At 42.2% G+C, this 18915-nt stretch overlaps 1 protein-coding gene across 1 annotated transcript in view; it reads left to right on the forward strand.

The window, feature by feature from the left end:
- ELP4 (elongator acetyltransferase complex subunit 4) overlaps positions 1-14330 on the forward strand; it is a 247008-nt gene extending 232678 nt beyond the window's left edge. Inside the window, exon 10 of the mRNA XM_032359364.1 lies at positions 13690-14330. Coding sequence (XP_032215255.1) covers positions 13690-13821 — 132 coding nt within the window. The 3' untranslated portion in view covers positions 13822-14330. The remainder of the gene's footprint in view (positions 1-13689) is intronic.
- Positions 14331-18915: the final 4585 nt, after the last annotated feature.

The raw sequence follows: 18915 nt of genomic DNA on the forward strand, positions 1-18915 counted from the left end.
CTTTAATATGAAAGGTTGTTTTTTTTTTTTTCCCCTGAATTTTACCAAGATTTCAGTAATTGATCTATAGAATTCAAAGATATTAAAATACGATAACATTGCCATGTTGCATACTTATATGTATGTGTATAAACAGGCACACACACAGACACACACACACACATAATCACACTTATCAAGTAATAGTACTTAATACCACCTGAGTGTTAATTTAAGTTTGGAGCAAATAAAATGTACATCACCTAGGAGAGGGTACCTCTATCTGAACATGAATAGGGAATCACTGTCCTGTAATTGATACTTTTCGTTCACTATGAAAGTTTTTCCGCAGTTGGCATAGAAAAAGGCACATTTCATTTTGTCAAACCCAAAACATACTTCCTAACTGCCTTTGTGTGAAAGCTAACACGACATGTCAAAAATAAGAGCATAGTCCTCACTATACATTGAGCCGGTGAAAGTTAGGAACAGTTTGGCAAAGTTAATTTTTGTATAATTTTCCTTTCATTCACATTCATACCAGGTAGACTCTGTCAAATACCTATAGTAAAGAAGAACTTGCTCATGCATGCAGAACAAAATAAAATAAGATTAAAAGCTCCAGGAAATCAGCCTACTTCAAAAAACCATTAAAGTGTGCCTATCCCTCAAGCTTTACAAATGTGTTAATTGTCGTGTTTCAGTCATGTAAATATGTTTCAGCATAAAGTAACCAAGAGTTCCTGTTATAGAAGCGCTGCGATCTGGGGGTGTTGGGGGGAGGGGACGAAGGAGGACTAAATAACACACTGTAATGAAACCTGCCTTTGGGCAGCACATGCTTCAGTTCTGAATGCCCAGAAATACTTTGCAGACGCTCTAGGCTGCCTAGCAATGGGGATTTCTAATTCTGGCTAGCTTGACAAAGTAAATACAACTATTGAACATAAGGCAGCTCCTAATAAAAAACAACAATTCCCCCTTGTAAACACCTACATTTGGCCCCATTAAAAATTCTTTCTTCATCCCCAGGAACTCGCAGACCCCGCAATGTGGGGGTCTCAAAGTAACTCAAGAGTGGTCAGGAGATTTAATGCTGTCAGGATGGTTTACATTGCCATTTCCACCGGGCACTTTATACCCCATCTCGGGGCTTGGTGGAGCAATGTTCTGCATACACTGTAGGGCATTATCCAAGCAAACACATTGGCCATTATGCTCTCAGGACTCATTCATGGATAGCCAAAAAGAAATCAATATATTTTGTATATATGCTGCACTTATAGACAAAAAATTAAAAATAAAAAAGATACAACTGCCTCATTTCCAAATGGAGTGTTCATCAAAAGCTGCCAGTTTTGAAAGTTTTTTTAATGGACTGACATTAATATGATAACTTAAGCAATTCTCTGATTTCAGAATTCTTTCTGCTCGTTCACATCTTAGAATTCATCTGTTCCATAAACTATCAGTCAGACCTCTGCCAGTCCCTAAACTGAATAGCAGATCTGCCGTAGTTCTAAAAATCTCTGGGATTTAGGGATCCATCTTGAGTTTCCACACACAGAGTCAGAGGTTTCAGATGATAGGAAGGAGGAAACATTAGTTTGAATTCTAGTAGACAGAAACAAAGGTAATGTTACCTTTTGCCACCTCCAAAACAGTTCCCGTATGCTTTAAAAGGAAACAGGGGATGAAAAGGAAATTCTCACATAATTAGTAGTTTGAATTTATTTCTAAAAGAAGTGTTGTTGTGGTGTTGTGGTTTTTTTTTTTTTTTCACACTCAACATTCAACTCTAAAATACTGTATGTTCTTAAAATATCTCACTACTAGGAAGCCACCTGAGGGCTAGTACCCAAAATGTTGCTCTGAACGTTTCCTCACTGCAGAGGGGCTTCCTGGGCAAAGCAGGCTTAAAGAGCCTATCAGAATGACTGTCTGTGCACAGAAAGTTCCCTGTCTCTTCCACTTACTGCCACAGAAGCAGTAGGCCCTAGGGCCCAAGCATCTCTCAGCTTGGCCCTGCTGAAGCTTAATTCAAATTCTACGCACTCTGGAGCTTATATGCTCTGGCCTGCATTGTGTGCTCCAGAGCCACACAAGCCTTGGGGTAAGCAGCAGTTGGAGACCAGTAAAAAGATTGCCAGAGTAAGAAGCCCTGTGCACAATGAAGGAAAGATGAATGGAAGGGAGTCAGTTGGGGAGATAGAGAGAGTCTCATGGAGGCAGTGGGTCACAAGCTGTGGGTCACAGGGATGGCCGTGGCCATGTGTGACTTATCCGTCCCATATTCCCTTTACCCCGGGGAAGAAGCTAATGGGAGTGATTTCAAGCATTGCTACTGTCCAAGTTTAAGCAACCGTTTAATTCACCTTATTCCGTTTATTACCTGGATGATTTTTTTTCAGTCCTACTCATGGTAGAGCATTAATGAGGATTAAAATGTGCCAAAGAACAAAGGACAAACCAAAAGGAAAGAAAAAGTTACTGGCTTTTGTTTGGAAGGGAAAACCATTGTAAGCAAAGTTCTTCCAGAGTCATCTAGTTTGTTCTTTGTTGATCTGTGAAATAAAAGAGGAAATTAACATGACACCCCTTCATCTTAAATGTCTGAAAGTTCACGGACCTTGGGCCTGACACTTGGTGGTATTCTTTTTACAATATTTTCTAAAAGATTCTGGCTCACATTTGAAGAAGATTAAACTCAGCCAACCAGCCCCACAAACAGTACTGCCCGAGTTTCTCCTCCATGAACATTTCACACCGGGTCCATCCACTCCAGCTAGAAGCTGCCCGTCGCTTGGCGTGGGGTTGGGAACCACCACTCTCCTCAGGAGGAGGATGGGAGAAGGCAAACACTGTGGGTCACTTAGGAGATAGAATATTTCTTCTGAATCAGAAGATTACAACATCTAGAAAAGCATGTGTATACTGCATTTTGGAAAATTCTATCTTTAATAGGATACTATCTGTTTGCTACTGTTTTTATATTATTAAAAATGTCTATGCATGGATTTATAAGGATATGGGTGAGATAGCCCTTGTATTCAGAGAATTAAAAATTTACATCAGTCCTTTGCTACCCTTCACTCTAAGAAGTCCAAGTCACTTACAAACCCTACACAATCTGATACCTCCCTACCAAGCCAAATTTCTCATAGCCACTCCCTTGTTTGTTGACTGCTCCAGAAAGCTGACTTTTTTCCTGTCCTTCAAACATACCAAGATTATTCTTGCCCTAACGCTTTGCATTTGATGATCTTTGCCTGGAAAGTTCTTTTTCCAGGTCTTTAGAGGTCCCTTCTCAAATTGAAAATCTTACCTCAAATGTACTCTCCAGAAAGACTTTTACCAAATAAGGTGGTACCACCCCAGCCAATATCATATTGTCATGTTTTATTTCCTTAAAAGCATCTCTCACTATCTGAATTATCTTTGTTTGCTTTCCTATATGTTAGCTATCTCTCCTTGAGTCATGTAAATGTCTGTGTATAGTCCCTTTCTGAAGTCATAAGTTCTTTGAAAGCGGGGATCTTGCCAGTCTTGTTCACTGTTTTATCTCTGGTACTTAGAAAAGTTCTGGCACGTAGAATAATGAATAAGAATGTGACTTTGAAGCCAGGCTGCCTGAGTTCAAATACCATTCCAGTATCCTGAAGTTGCAACATCAATACTCTCTTTAAATTTGGTCATGTGATCCACAACTAGCTGAAAGGAAAGCATGGAAGTGGAGTTTTTATTCCGGGTGGCCGCCTATTCAAAAGCTCTTCCACCAAAGGGAAAAGGGAGAGTAGGTATTGGAGGATAATCATCAGTCTCTGTCATAGTCTACAAGCCATGGAACTCAAATATCCATGCAGTCTTCTTCCCACACACCTATGACTCTCCACGGGTGAGTGGAGAATCTTGCTGGTAGAAACCAGGAATTCTCTGCCCTCCCAGTGGAGGACTTCAACCCAGTTTGTAGTCCCCAGTTCTGTTCTCTGGAAGTAACTCCCTTATCCTCTGTATCCTTTTAGATAGTTATTCCTTATCCATTATCATTCATGGCTACATGAAGTCACCATCAGAGAGAATGCTTTTAGGGGGCTGCACAGTTTTGATAGGTCAGGTTTGGGGACCTAAAATTATTTTAGGAGTTGGATAATCCTAGACTTTAGACCAGGCTTGTGGTTTCTTTGGCAGGACAATCCCATCAAGACTCTAGAAGGTTCCCAATCTGTTCACTTCCCTTCAGTCCTACATGCGAGTAATCACAGCCAAAGAGTTGTCTGGACATAGTTCTAGGATCCAACTGTAGGAAGCCCCTGCCATCGAATTCCATTGAATTATTTTACGGACAGGAGAGAGTTTATCCCAGGGAACTAGGGAGCTAGCGAAATAATTGGAAGGGCTAAAGAACAGTGCCTCCAAACTGGCCTTTGGGGACACTGCTGCTGCCTCAGTCAGCAAAGTGAGGAGTTGGAAGGCCACCACTAGGGCTGTTAAATGGAAGTGCACCCCTCTATGTCTGTGATCTTGGGGGTGATAAGTTCTCACTATGACCCCTGCAGTACTCCATGACCCCCTACGAAGTGAGTAACTGGGCCCTGAAACACTGGTCTGGCCTCCACTTCTGCACCTGCCTCTCAGCTCCCATGGAGCCATCGACCGGTCACTGCGATACTGATGCAAAGAAAGCAGGGTCCCCACAGTAGTCCTTGCGGACCGCAGGACTCAGCAGCGGGAAGACAGCTGCTGCTTCTCTCCCGCCCACTGACTCAAGTACCAATGCACCTAACCCGACAGATCTAAGTCCCACCTCTCCCTCCTCCAGAGGTTGGAATAGCTACGTGCCCACTGCAACTGTTAACCTTTGAAGTCTTGAGTCTTTTCCGGCCTCTCTGTTCTACCCACATCCCTCTCACCTTGTTAGTAACTAGCTTGACTCCATCTAAAACAATCAACTTGAGGGGCGCCTGGTTGGCGCAGTTGATTAAGCATCTGTCTTCAGCCCAGGTCGTGGTCTCGGGGTCCTGGGATCGAGCCCTGCATCAGGCTCCCTCCTTAGAGGGGAATCTGCTTCTCCCTCTCCCTCTTCCTCTGCCCTCACTTGTGCTCACCCACTCTCTCATACACTCTCTCTCTATCTCAAATAAATAAAATATTTAAAAATGCTAAATAATATAATCAACTTGAGAGGGAAGGCAGTACCCTTCATGTGGCTTTCATCTCCGAGCTGGCTCCCATTTTGTAGCCAGCCCTTTAATGAGGGCATTTCACCAAGACTGAGGGGCACGGCCATCTGTGAAGGCTGCCTGCTTCCCCGTGCAAGGCAGAAATAGTTGGGTTTCTCCAGTCCTCTGAGGCCCCCAAATTACCAAGCCTTCCCTCAGTCTAGACTCTCAGCTACAGGCAGAGCACCTCCTTTAAGAGGCATGGTCCCTTCTAACCCTTCTTCCAAATTCCCTAGCTCTGCTCTAAGTTCCTTTCTCTTTTACAAATAACTTTGCTGAAAGTGGCAAGAAGCAGCTAACACAACAATACCCTGAATTTCTCCAGCACTTCTGGAGCCACTGATCAGGAGGTATATGGTGTGCCTCCCAAGTTACCACAATCGTAACAGGGGTCACCAGCCTTCCGGGCTGCAGTCTGACCTCACCGCCTACTTTCCAGCCACTAAGCCATTTAAATCCCAGAACTTAAGCACTCTGTTTTTCAGGTACCAAATTCTGCTTAACCAGGACGCCGGTTAGGCTGTTAATGCAGAACTCCAAAAATACAGTGGCTTCAGTAACGGAGAAGTTCACATATGTCACACTTTAAAGCCCAAGTTAGTGACCCAGGGTCTTTGGGTGGCCAGATGGTATCGGGAAACCCTTGACTAACTTTCTCATTTTTTTAAAATTTTTTATTTTTTATAAACATATAATATATTTTTATCCCCCGGGGTACAGGTCTGTGAATCGCCAGGTTTACCCACTTCACAGCACTCACCATAGCACATACCCTCCCCAATGTCCATAACCCCACCCCCCTTCTCCCAACCCCCTTCCCCCCAGCAACCCTCAGTTTGTTTTGTGAGATTAAGAGTCACTTATGGTTTGTCTCCCTCCCAATCCCACCCTGTTTCATTTATTCTTCTCCTCCCCCCTTAACACCGCATGTTGCATCTCCACTTCCTCCTATCAGGGAGATCATATGACAGTTGTCTTTCTCCACTTGTAACTTTCTCATTTTGCTATACACCCTCGACACAGAGCTTCCAGCTACTGCTCCATAGTGGCTGTTTCAGCGTCCACCCTCAAGTCCACATTTCAGCAAGTGGGAAGAGGGGAGTGAGGCTTGCTGCTAACATCTGTGGAGCCTTGAGCCATAAGGCAGATAAAGGACCTCACAGTTACTATATGCCTAAACATTTTAAAGTTACCAAGCCAAGAAACCACAAAAAATGCATTATCTTCCTTCCTTTGCAAATGCAACTTTCTGGAAGGTCAACTTTAAATTTAGGATATGGGTTCCAGTCTAGAACTTGGAGACATAGGGTGAACTGGCCTGCAGTCACCTCCTGTCTTTTCCCGCTCCTGTCTCCCTTACCACACACAGGTCCATATGCTTGAGGACACCCAGTCTCCAATCCAAACTCCATCCACACGCCACACAAATGCAGTCCCTTGGCTACTCCCGTGACTCAGGGTGTGCATGGAGACAACGTGATCCTTCCTTGGGACACGAATATGGGGAAGAGACCTGCACAGACCTCGTAGCCATTTGGACAGGGAATTCTGAACTCTGAATACCAAGAGCATAGGCACATCTTCTTTGCCCAGGGATTCCTTGCCCCATGAGGAAGGGTGGATCAAGGCCCACAATAGGGGGCCCTCGTCAAGGTGAGGGAAAGGGGAAGTGAAAACGATCTCCCCTTCTTCGCAGACCTGACCCTAAACTTAACCATAGCACTTCTGCCCAAGATGAAGTGACCAGGACTGAGTCACTCAGCCTCATCTATCGGCAAGGGAAGTTGGGAAATGTGACCTTTATTCTGGGAGGCCGTGTGCCCCACTAATATCCAGAGATTCCTTTACTGACTGCAAAGGAAGAGAATAGATAGTGAGAGTAAGCTAGCAATCTCTGCCACAGACACATGCCTTTTCACAAATCACACTTTTGTTTAGACAAGTGAGTTCTTCACAATCTGCTTTCAGAGAGGTGAGTTTGGAGGCAAGACAATACTGTCAGATATAATTGACGGTCAAAATAATTGCACACCTGAGCATTTTTCAATGGGCAGCCAGTATGCAATATGCCAGCTCTGAAATTTTGTCTAATTTTCAGATCAATCAGGAAGAACCAAATGAATTGTTTTCGATTCAAAGGATATAGTATAATTATGACATTCAATAAAACAATTTTAATCTTAAACCCTGAGAGTGAATGGCATTTTAAACAAAAACTAAAACTTAAAACCTGACCGTGTTTGGCAGAATTTTTTCCAGAAATACTCAGCCACTACCAGATGCACACTTACCAAATGCAAAAAGAGCAAAAATTGGTTCTGGCATTGTTTCTTCTGGCCTACTCATATATGAGAGTAACACAAAACTCACCAAAAATTAGGTGGATGCAGCTTCCACTTTGCAAAATTTTAACCAGATATAATTGCAACGTAACATTACATCGTCATAATGTAATAATGATGGAATAAGTGTATCGAGTAAATATCATTACGTAAGAGCACATGACAATGATTTATCTTGTAAATTGAAACAACACGCTGAAGTCTTGTGAAGCGGGGCCCTTGGGTGGCTCAGTCAGCTAAGCATCTGCCCTCGACTCGGGTCATGATCCCAGGGTCCCGGGATCGAGCACCGCGTCGGGCTCCCTGCTCACGGGGAGCCTGCTTTTCCCTCTCCTCCCCACTTGTGCTCTCTTTCTCAAATAAATAAGGAAAATCTTTGAAGAAATAAATAAGTAAGTAAAATGAAAAAGAAAATCTTGTGAAGAAGTAATAGCAACAACATGACGATGGATATACCTGGTCTGCTGCCTCGGTCTCCTTCCCTCTGCCCTCCACCCTGTGCCAACGGAAGGAAGCCGGGCTTTCCAGTAAAGAAAGGGAAATACCTCGTTTTATGTGTAGAGCAAGAGAGATTCTGGTCACTGCCTCCCCCCCACCCCCGCCGCCCCGCCCCCTGAGCTCGTGGAGGCATCAGGTGTTCATTTCCTTGGTCAGAAAACAAGAATGGAGCCCCAGACAGTCATCGGCGGCTCGCACTCCGAGGGAACGCTCTGGCTCGTGATCATATTGCTACGGCCCTTCTGGAAACTATAGCTGACTGCTGGTTGTCTCCCAATAGCCATTTGCTCCATCTTCCATAGGAATAGATTTGTTAAACATTTTCACACATTTCCCATTTCCCAGCCTCCCTTGTAGCCGACCAGGTGCAGCCATGTCTATAAATTCTGGACTTGAGTGGAAGTGATGTGTTCAGCTTCCAGACCCGGCCTTCTTGGCTCCTTCTTCCCATGGAGAGACGCCAAAACAGCAGCCTTGCAGCTAGAAGGGGAAGAAGCCCCTGGTGAGGATGGCAGGCCAGTCCTCACAGCTCAGAATTGCCTACTTCTGGACTCCAAAGTGGGAGAGAAATAAACTTCTCCCCTTTTGAAGCCATATATGGGAGGGGGCGGGAGTGTGTCTAGCCACTCAGCCTGAACTCAGGTTCATTCTGTGCCATTCCTAGCAGTGCCTCATAACCAGAGTGTGGCTTCAGAAATCAGCAAGTCACCCTCCAGGTGAGGACACTGCCTGGCTCTTCAAAGAATCTGGAATGGAGTAAGATGGTGTGTCTTTGTTAATTTGTTTTTTCTCTTCGTCATGTAAAGAGGGGGAAAGGCTTTTAAGACTCAAGTAGAGAAGCTTCATCCTCTGACCTGTCCTTTATTAGTTCTTTTGTCAGCAATGAAGACATGTGCAAAAGACAGATTTTTAAAACAAGCTGGACACCAGATTTCCTCAGCAGTACCTCCATGCCTATTTTCACAGGCCCAGAAGCGAGGCATCCAATGTGTGCCCCATTTTCGCTACTGCGTTCCTAAGTATGAGGGAAACGGTTTAAACTTTTTAAGTCTTCCCAGAAACCAGGACTCTGATCGCAGTTTCCTTTTTGGTTTCTTCACCAGGCTGCAGAAGAGGGCAATGTACACTCCGTGCTCAGACGCCAGCATAGTGACTGAGACCTCCTAAGTCTGATATTCTGTTATTGTTGCTTATAACTGTGTGTAGTTCATTACATTTGTACAATTGTTTCCTTGCCTTAACCAGCTCACTTATTTTTATCTTGTTGAACCATATATATTTTTATAAGCAATCCCAACTTTTTTGAAGCAAGAGGAGATACAAATAAATTACTGTACTACTTGCTACTTCAGAGAATACTTACATATCTCATTTGGTCCTGACAGCAGTCTCATGAAGAATCATCCCCGTGTGATTGATAGATGAGCAGACACTGAGACTCACACAGGGAAACTGACTTGTCCAAGAGTGACAGAAGGACGGATGTATCGAACTTTCACTGGCTGCCTCTGTTAAGTGACCAGGATAGAGTCCATATATTCTAAGGTGTTTACAAGTTTTCATTTAAATTAGCTATGGGAGCACCTGGCTGGCCCAGTCGGTAGAGCATGAGTCTCTCAGTCTCAGGGTTGTAAGTTCGAGCCCCACACCAAGTGCAGAGATTGCTTAAAAATAAAATCTTGAATAAAAAAATAAAATAAAATGGCTGTGTTTCAAAGAACAGAAGAAAACTCTATTAGAAAGTATTTTGTAATATTAACACTGATTTCTGTGAATCTGATGAATGCAAAGTGTGACTGTTCAGGACATGTCAACATATAAAAAGGATTGAAACAACTCTCTCTTCTGGGAAAGGTTAAAATGTACTACATCAAACAGAAAACAAACAGTGCCTGGTGGTTTGGTCTTGGCAAAATATGAAAAATGTAAATTGATTAAACTTACTTTAATGGGTATTTACCTGCAATTTGTCTCAAATCCAGGTGTAATCTAGATTCATTATCTTGCCCCTTCTGTCTAGGAGCTGTGAGTGCTGAGCACGGGGCTGGCAGGCTGGGAGAAAGGAATTAGGAAGGGAAACTGTGGAGCCAGGAAATCCAATCCTGTGTGTCTCTAGGACCCATTTAGTTGCTGACTCAAGAAGGAACAACATACAGACAGTGGCTAAGCCCAGCAAAGAGACAATGATGTAGGCAGAGAGGGCAGAATCTCAGTCTGGCTGGGCTTGGTACCCGCACGGAGCTGCAGAGCGAAGCTCTCCTGCTGCTGTCGCTTTATTCTGACCCAGGGCTTCCTGGGTCCTGAGAGGGCCTTTTGGCAGGAGCTCCCGTAATCTGCCGGAGTATTTTGGCAGCCCTGCTGTTTCCCACCTTGCAGCACCAGAGAAGAGGGACCCATTAATCCAGTGGGATCCCTGCAAATCGCCTAGGCCTCTGTGCGAAGGTGGGAGCAATCACGTCTTTCTCAAACCCCTTTGGCTACACAGAAGGCATCATTTTAGACAAGGCATGAATGGAAAAAAGAGGCAGCCAGCCAGATAGGCATCTCCTGCATTATTAGCAGCACAATCTCTTACTCCCGGAATCCAGGAAAAGAAAATCCAGTGAGAAAAATTTCCACTCAAGATCTAAGATACATTTTGAGCCCTCGCCTCAGAACACCAGGTTTAAAATAAGGAAGAGGGAGACCTTGATTTGGTTTCCAAGGTTGAAAATGGTATTGTATTTTTTTAATAGTCTGATTCTTATTTAAACCATTACTCAGTGAAACCTCAAGGTCCAAAAGTTTATATATGTCCCCACAGCCTTGCAGCTTTAGTCGAAAGGAGGTCATATGCTATGCAGGGTATCTTCCTGCCTATTTTTTCACAAGACAGATCTGGGGTACAGCAGCATCTGAACATTTACATGTCAAGTGTGTAAATGCTTTGGAAGCCTCAAAGGAAAAGTTCCTGACGCACCTGGCAAGGCTGGAACCTGATCTCTCCTTCCTCACTGCTCATACCGCACTGACATGGCGCACAGGGGGAGGCTGAGAAAGGAAGAAAACAAAAACCCACTGCTTGAGAATTTAGAGTACAGAGTATGTCCATTCAAGTAACGATCAACGGAGCCGGCACATAGTTCCAGGAGCCAACCTTGGGCTTTCTCAAAGGACCTAAGTATGCAAACTGGCGTTCACCGTGTAGCATTTGGTGAGAAGCATTTAACCATATCAACCCAAATTTTTGTGCTTAGAAGTTACACAAGAATGATATTTGACTTTTCTTCAAACCCATTCAACCTGAAAGATTTCCAAGCATGTCACACATCACATTTAGCTACTTTTGCTGTGAAGGGCTTTCAGCCAACTGGCTCATGTTCATTGCCTAGAGAAGCAGAGGAAGAGAAATTTTTAGCAAATAGGTAAGCTCCTGAAATAAACTGTCATGTGCTGGTTCCGAGTAACTCTACTAGTTTCCTCATTTAGATTATCAAAACAGTATGAACCTTCACCCGAATGCCTCTTAAAGATGTATCTGCTCCCCTGTTAAGCAAATCACCATTTCTCCATGTCAGAATGGATTCATTATTTAACACCTAGCCCATCTCCTTGAAGTGTTCTCCTCCCCTTCCCCCACCCGATCTCTCCTTTCCTACAGGCGTCACTTGGAGGGCCCGCTCTGATGGTTAGCACCCGTGCTTGTCTTACTCATGCTCCCGGAATGAGAAGTAATGGGGAAGGTGCTCTGTTCACCTTGCTTTGAATAGGTTCTAAATATTTGCTGAGTCAAATTGATTTCCTAAATAGCCTAATCACCATCTGACATAATCTTTATGAAGTCCCAACCAAAAATACACACACACACACACACACACACACACACACACTTTTTTAATGGTGAATTTTCTTTAAGTTTCAGGTAACCTTCAGATCATGCATGTGTCCCAGTCATTAGCATTAACTACAGGATCTTAAAGAAACATTAAAGTTCAGACATATAATTAAATGTCTCTTTCCCTCCAGTTTCCTCACATGAACACAGAGAGTTAACACTGCAAAGACATTCATAGCCTTAGACTTTAGACTCATGCGTGTCTGTGAGATTCCTGAGCCTTTCATGCTTTCATTTCTGCCTGAAATCCTTGGGGGAGGGAGAGGGGGAGACCAGGCTATGAAGAAATGAAAGAGTTGTTTAAAACAAGGAAATAAGTATGTCTTTATTTGAGCTTTTTAAAAAATCATTCAAGAAATAGACATTTAGTTATTTAATATACGACAGATTGGGTGCTATGAATACAAAAGAGTATTACTACGCAGATATTACTGTATGGATATGACAGTGTTTTCTTGACCTTTCTGACATCTTTGCTGGTCATAGATCCATAATAGGGTCTTCCAGTCTAGGTATGTCTGTAGTAAAAACTAAGTACCTCAAACTGAAGGAAGAGTATTGTCTTAAATTTCTTTAATGTTTTAAAATATTTTGATCCTTTTCACACAGCTTGTGTTTACATGGCACTAAAGAAGCCTTTTATCAGGAAAGAAACTCTCCAGAACATATGCTAATGGATCACAGTATTTTGACCCCCCCCCCCAAAAAAAGGTTCTGTCTTTCTCATTTCCCTCCTCCCCATATTGTAAGGAGTTTTCCAAATGAAGGGTTTCAGTTAGGTTGTCTCCAGGTCAGTTCACTCTTGCAAGGTCTTGGCCAGTCATCAGTGGACACCCCCATCCTACCTCACCTACCTTTAGCCTCCCACACCCACTCTGTGCCTCAACCAACAGACATGTTCCTTTGAGTTAGGATTTTTGTGAAAATTGTACAGGCTGGGGGCACTGGTTGTTAAAGGAATTTGATAGAGATCCTTTGGAAAACCAAAAAAGTTCTTTTGAAATGTGAATATTTCTCCCCGATTACAGGAACCATTGTACAATTATGGTCAGTTCGTGCATCTGCTTGAATCAGCCTCTATCTGCAGAAAAACGGTTAAGACAGGGGAGATGTTCAGAGCCACCCTTTACTTTTAAAAACATGACCAATGTCATGCATAGAAACAAACTTACCAAGACCTGAAACAGACGTCATAGCTGACTTATCTGAGGATATAAAAAATATTGATCCTTTGATTGGTATCTTTTTTTCATTATATCAACAGTTCCACAAAAATTGTAAGTTCCTAAAGAAAGTATTGCTTTGAAATAGAATCATCAGGTCAACTTAATAGACAAAGGGAAACAAACATTGGAAAAGCTACATTCAATTTAAAAATAGCATTTTGGAGCCCTGGCAAAAACAAAGCAAAGCCAACAAACAACCCCGCCGTTACTACAACAGTGTTCTTTTCCAAGTACTCCTTTATTTGTGCTTTTACGTATTTTCATTTTGACCAAAATGAGAGAAATGTTAATGTCTTTAGGTTTGGACTCTGGAAACGTTCCACTGAGATCCCTGGTCTGGTGTCTGTGATGGCTAGAATTTGTAAAACCTAGTAGGGAAGAAGATGTGATTATATTGGGTCTCGGTCTGACTAACTGTTTTAGCAGGAATTTCATCTGCAAGACTAAATGCTGATCAACAGAGCATAATATTGTATTCTGAAGTGTGCTAGCTAAAGCAAAATTAATTTTTTTTCCTCTTCTTTCTTTCCTCCCGCAATCTTCTGCCACAGCGACTGCATTTGCCTCCAGACTTGTCAGACACAGTGAGCCGCTCAAGCAAACAGGATCTGGCAGGATCCTCCAAGCTTCTGGGCCCAGGCTGTGGCATGATGGCCGGAGGCAAGCAACACCTGGACTTCTAGCGATCCCTCCTTCGTTGTCACATGCAGAATTATAGGACACCCTAATTATGATTGCTAATAGCTTCTGTAAATATTTTTCTTAACGATTTGACCCTCCCATCCTTGAAAAACAGTTAGGATTGCAAAATGAGGCCACCACTCTTCATTTTCCTTACCCAAATTTTTATGCAGAAAGAGTACAGCAAAACTACTTTCATTTTAAAATTTTGTTTTATGCTGTATTTAGAGAAAGCAGATAATTTTATTTTTAAATAAAATTTGTCAGAAACTCAAAATGCCTCACAGTGGTCATGAGTGTACGTGTGTTAAGGCACTTTGTTCATGGTTAAGTGCATATTACAACACATAGTGTAAAAAAACAGCGTGAAATTCATAACTGTATATAAAAAACATTTTCTCTTGATTTCTGAAAAAGTCACTTGCCACCAAAAAAGTGCTAAGGCTTTTGTAAAATGAAAAACTCATTTGCTAATATGTGTGAAGACTATAATAAAATGAATTTGCATTTATGCATCCTGTTATTAAATTGATGAATACAAAATAATATTTGGGGATTAAGATTCCATTAAAGATCAGTAGTCTAACCATAGTAGTTAATAAAGAACCTGAGTGACAGAAAGCATAGAAAAAGAAGTTGATGGTCTTCTGTTTAGTAATCCTAAACAATCAAAGTCAGCACTATGAAATTACGTCAACAGACATAATTCAGGATTGAAATTCAAACTGACAGCTACATTAACGCTAAGGGAAAGCATGTATTGAAGCCTGGTGAGAGATTTTTACAGAACACAGGTCTGAGACAAAGTAGCAAACTGAAACTAACTCAGATTTCCATTGCACCAGGTAAGCCCTTTGTGAATTAGAGATGTTGGTTGTGTATGCACATTTATAACCATACAGACATGTACTGGGGAGGTAGGTAGCACATCAAACCGGTTTTCATATAAAACACTAGGTTTTTGAATCATAGGTCCATATTCTCAAAGCTTTTGACAAATAGACAAAAATGAAGGTTAGAAAGTGACTTGCATTTAAGTAAAGAACCTCAATTTTTAAAAAGCTGCTTAACGTCCATTAGGAGAAACTGAATTTCTAAAATGCATCTTCAGTGATGTTAGAATAAATTTTGAAGCAGTTATAACTAGCATTTTTAAGCAGTTTGCTTGTAATACACCACAAATTATACTTTATTTGTTCTTGACAACATTGTAGAAAACAAAGACTAGGTTTTTAAAACTGTCTAACCAATATGATGAATGTCAGTCACTTAAAAAAAAAAACCCACTGTAGCATAAACACACACTGTATACAGGTTTTATTCAGAATTAGAATAATTGAATCAATGACAGTGATTTGCCAGGATGTCAAATCTCTCCATCATATCCTGTCACTACCAGTTTATTTTTTGTGATCAAAATCAAAAAGACAACTATTTTGTCACCCGCTATTTTTTTAGTACTAAAAATCAGGTTTCTTCTATTTTTTTAGAATGTCTGGTTTATTTTTTTCACTTCTTTTAATTCAAAAGACACAAATTCTTCCCCATTTTCTTTTCAAAATAAAGTTTCAGAATGGATCTGTCAGTTAAAATTAAAGGGCTTTTATATTAAGCAAAGGTGCTTTTAAAATTTAAAGCAACCTCAAAAAATCAATTTAGTCCATAGATAATAAATAATGTGCAGATACTCCACAAAAGCTTTGCTATGTCCTTTCAAAGCATTATGAACAATCTGAATAAATTCAAATGAATATTTTAGTTGGGTTATTATTTTAATAACTCTAACCTTTTTCTTACCATGTTGTGATTCATTTTATACAAACACACAACGGAACAATTATGTAGCATTTGACTCTGAAAGGAAATGTGAAGTCATCAGATATGTAAATCGTTCATCAAAAATACTTAACAGGTCATTGATTTACTACCCTGGCTACCATGTCTATAAAATTAACACCAAATTACTAGTTAATATATGCTTTGCAAATAGCTAAATACTATAAAAATTGAATGTGCATATTTGAACCCTTATTTTAAATATAAAAGAAACTTTTCAAACTCAGTAAAAGTGCATGTTGAGCAATAATTGTAGCTGCGCTTTCCAAAACTCAGATCCAGGTGCTTTGTTGTCCTGATTCCCCAGGCAGGCTTTGCAAAAAGAAGCTACAGAGGGATGTATATTTTTGTTTTCCTCTGATAAAAACCCACTCTAAAAATGTATTTTCCTTTCTTCTGGAAACATTACCAATTATCGGTAAGCTAATAACTTACTACCCAAAAATAGTGGTCTTCAGTAATGCTACCGTAGGTATACAGACCATTTTTGATACATTATGAACTCCATTAACAGACTTTTTTCTCAGTCATCAACTTCTCTCAAAGAGATATTCAAATAACAGTACCAGACATAGTATTTGAAATGTCCTCATATCTTTTATTTCTAAAACTTCATAACCCTACCTAGTATTCATTTCTTACACTAGATTTGCCCTTTTTTAACATGAGGTAAATATTTTGAATACCGCACCCTGCTCTCAGGTGCTGAGGTTCTAAGACCTTCTGAATTTCTTTCTAGTAGCCACCAGACAATTTCTACTTTTCTCTTCCTCCTCTTCCATTTATTTGTTGTCTCTACCTCCAGAATCTGCAAATACTAACACTAGACCAAAAAAAAACCCACAAAAACACTTCAAAAGGAAGCAACACTCTGCAGGCAATCAATTCCCTGTCTTTTAATTTTAAAGAATCAGACACACACATACACATACAAAAGGGAGGGGGGTGCTATTCATTTCTTTAGAGCCCATTATGAATGTCATTTCTAAAACATCCTGTTAATGCTTTCCAAAAATAGTCACCGTCAAGGCCATCAAACTTTAATGCTAACCCTAAGTACTTGCACTTTGAACTTTAAAAATGAGCAGTGAAATCATGTCAGGACCAGGCAAAACCACCCCCCCCCCCCCAAAAAAAATGCTACAGATGAGGTTTTTTCTTGAGAAACAGAAAAGGGAAGCATTTGTGTTTGGCCTTCATGAGCCAAACACTACAGAGAGAGGGAAAGCATTTTTTTAAATCTTGTTAAAATTAAAGCCCAGGGCAAAACGAAATAAGGAGACGAATATAGACACCATCCTAAGATGGCAAAAATTCACAAAACGAAGAGAAATCTTACTACTATGTAAGTGAATTTGAGGCAACCTATTTCTGTTGGGGGGGAGGGCAAGGTAGGCAGAAATGATTGTATGAGTCACATCAAGAAGCTGTTTACCAGGTAAGAGTTAGGAGGCCCAGCTTGGGAGGGTGAGGCGAATACTCTGGAAACTCACTGTAGTAAAAAACAGGTTTTTTACTCAGAGTAATTTGGTTGTTTCCTATTCAAACACTCAGCTCTAATTTTGTTCCCCGGGTCTCCTTAAGTCCCTCAAGTCTGGAGAAAAATCATAGCTGTGAGTGTTGTGATTCTACTGAGGACAACACAGATGGGTATTTTGGTTACCATCCTGGAAGATGGCATCCAAGTTTCCCGGCAGCGTTCTCACGGATAAATATATAAATATACCTACCAGTAAATAAATAAAAATAAATTATTTCAACGACAACGAGTAAAAGGCCACCACCTCCAGGGCTCTGCTTCCGCACGGCGCCTGCCATGCTGGTCCCCCCGGGGAGCGCCTGGAGCTCCATTCGGAAGGACAGCTCCTCTCCCTGGGGTGAGGGCAGAAGGCAAAGAAGCCACTGTTCCCTGGCAGTCCTGACCCTCGGAAGACTCCGGTACGTGCCCAAGCGCCCGTGCGCACTGAGCCGCTCGGCTCCCACAGCACTGCACCCCCACCCCCACTCCCATCCCCAGCTCCAGCACCCAGAGCTCAGCACCCAGGTCTCTGAAGCCTGTGCTCTCTGCACCACTGAGCCATGGGCCAGGCCTGGCTGCCTGACCCTGGCCCCCATCTGAGCCAGTTGGAAAGTGTCCCTCCTCGCAGGGAAGAAGTGCGCCAGCCAGCAGCTGCAGCCCACACCACGCAGCCCTCCCCTGGGAGTAGCCACTGCACAAGGTCAGGAGGTAGATGACAGGCCAGTGCGACGACCGTGTGTCCGTGTGCACACTGCCGAAGTGTGCAAGCGTGCCTTGAACACCGCCGCTGAATCCACAGCCGCACACACATAGGCCTAAACACCGCAATCAACCCAGGAAGGTGTCTCTAGACGTGCAGCAATTCTGGTGGAATAAAATGATTAATACGCAGCATGCCACAGAGATGAATCACAGTTATCTGTTCCGGAGGAAGCCCTTCACCAGAAAAGAGTGGATGTTGAACAAGAAGGCTCTTTCTTAAAGCCTCCAATTAATTTCTATATTTCTGACCATTTGCCTTTGGGGATTCAAAACAAAACAAAACAAAAGAGCAGAGTACAATTCAGTGCAAGTGTGTCTTTGTCCCCAGAGCGTTCTGCCTGTGCAAGCATTTCATCTAGACGGCCAGAACCCCCAGCCTCTGACTGAACTTCGCAGAAGAAAACTTATCTGTATTGACTTATATGTTGCTCAGAGCAGACAGAAAGAAAAGTCTTGGACGGGCCTTTTTTCACCCAACAAAGGCTTATTTTTTTCCATCCTTTGCTGGGGCTCAAGCACTCCTGCCCTGCGTGCCGCCACTTTAAACATGATCAGATCTGTGCTTCATTGCAAATAACAACTGGCCGACAATAGGCCCGGCTTCATAGATTTGGGAATGTTTGGCTTAAGCTGCCAATGACTGAAGGCCTTTAGCTCCCATCGGCCAGTCACAGTCCGCTTTGTTGTTGTCTGTTGATGTGTCTGTGTTCATTATTCCTTGACATGCAACATCCCCCCTCCACCCTCCAACCATCCACAACCGCACAGAAAGCGAGATTCAAATGGGAACAGCTGTAGTGGTTCAATGGGAAATGATGCCTCTTGTGCAAAGGGGAGGGAGAGAGAAAAGGGAGAGGACCTATTTGAGAAAGGCGACAGCTTTCAGAGAGTCTTGTATAAGAAATCTACTTTTGAATATACTTCAGTGAAATCGCTGTTGAAATAGCCCGACAATGGAAATCTGCCCAGATTGAAAATG

The sequence above is a fragment of the Mustela erminea genome, chromosome 9 (assembly GCF_009829155.1).
Source record: "Mustela erminea isolate mMusErm1 chromosome 9, mMusErm1.Pri, whole genome shotgun sequence".
NCBI classification, from domain to species: Eukaryota; Metazoa; Chordata; class Mammalia; order Carnivora; family Mustelidae; genus Mustela; species Mustela erminea.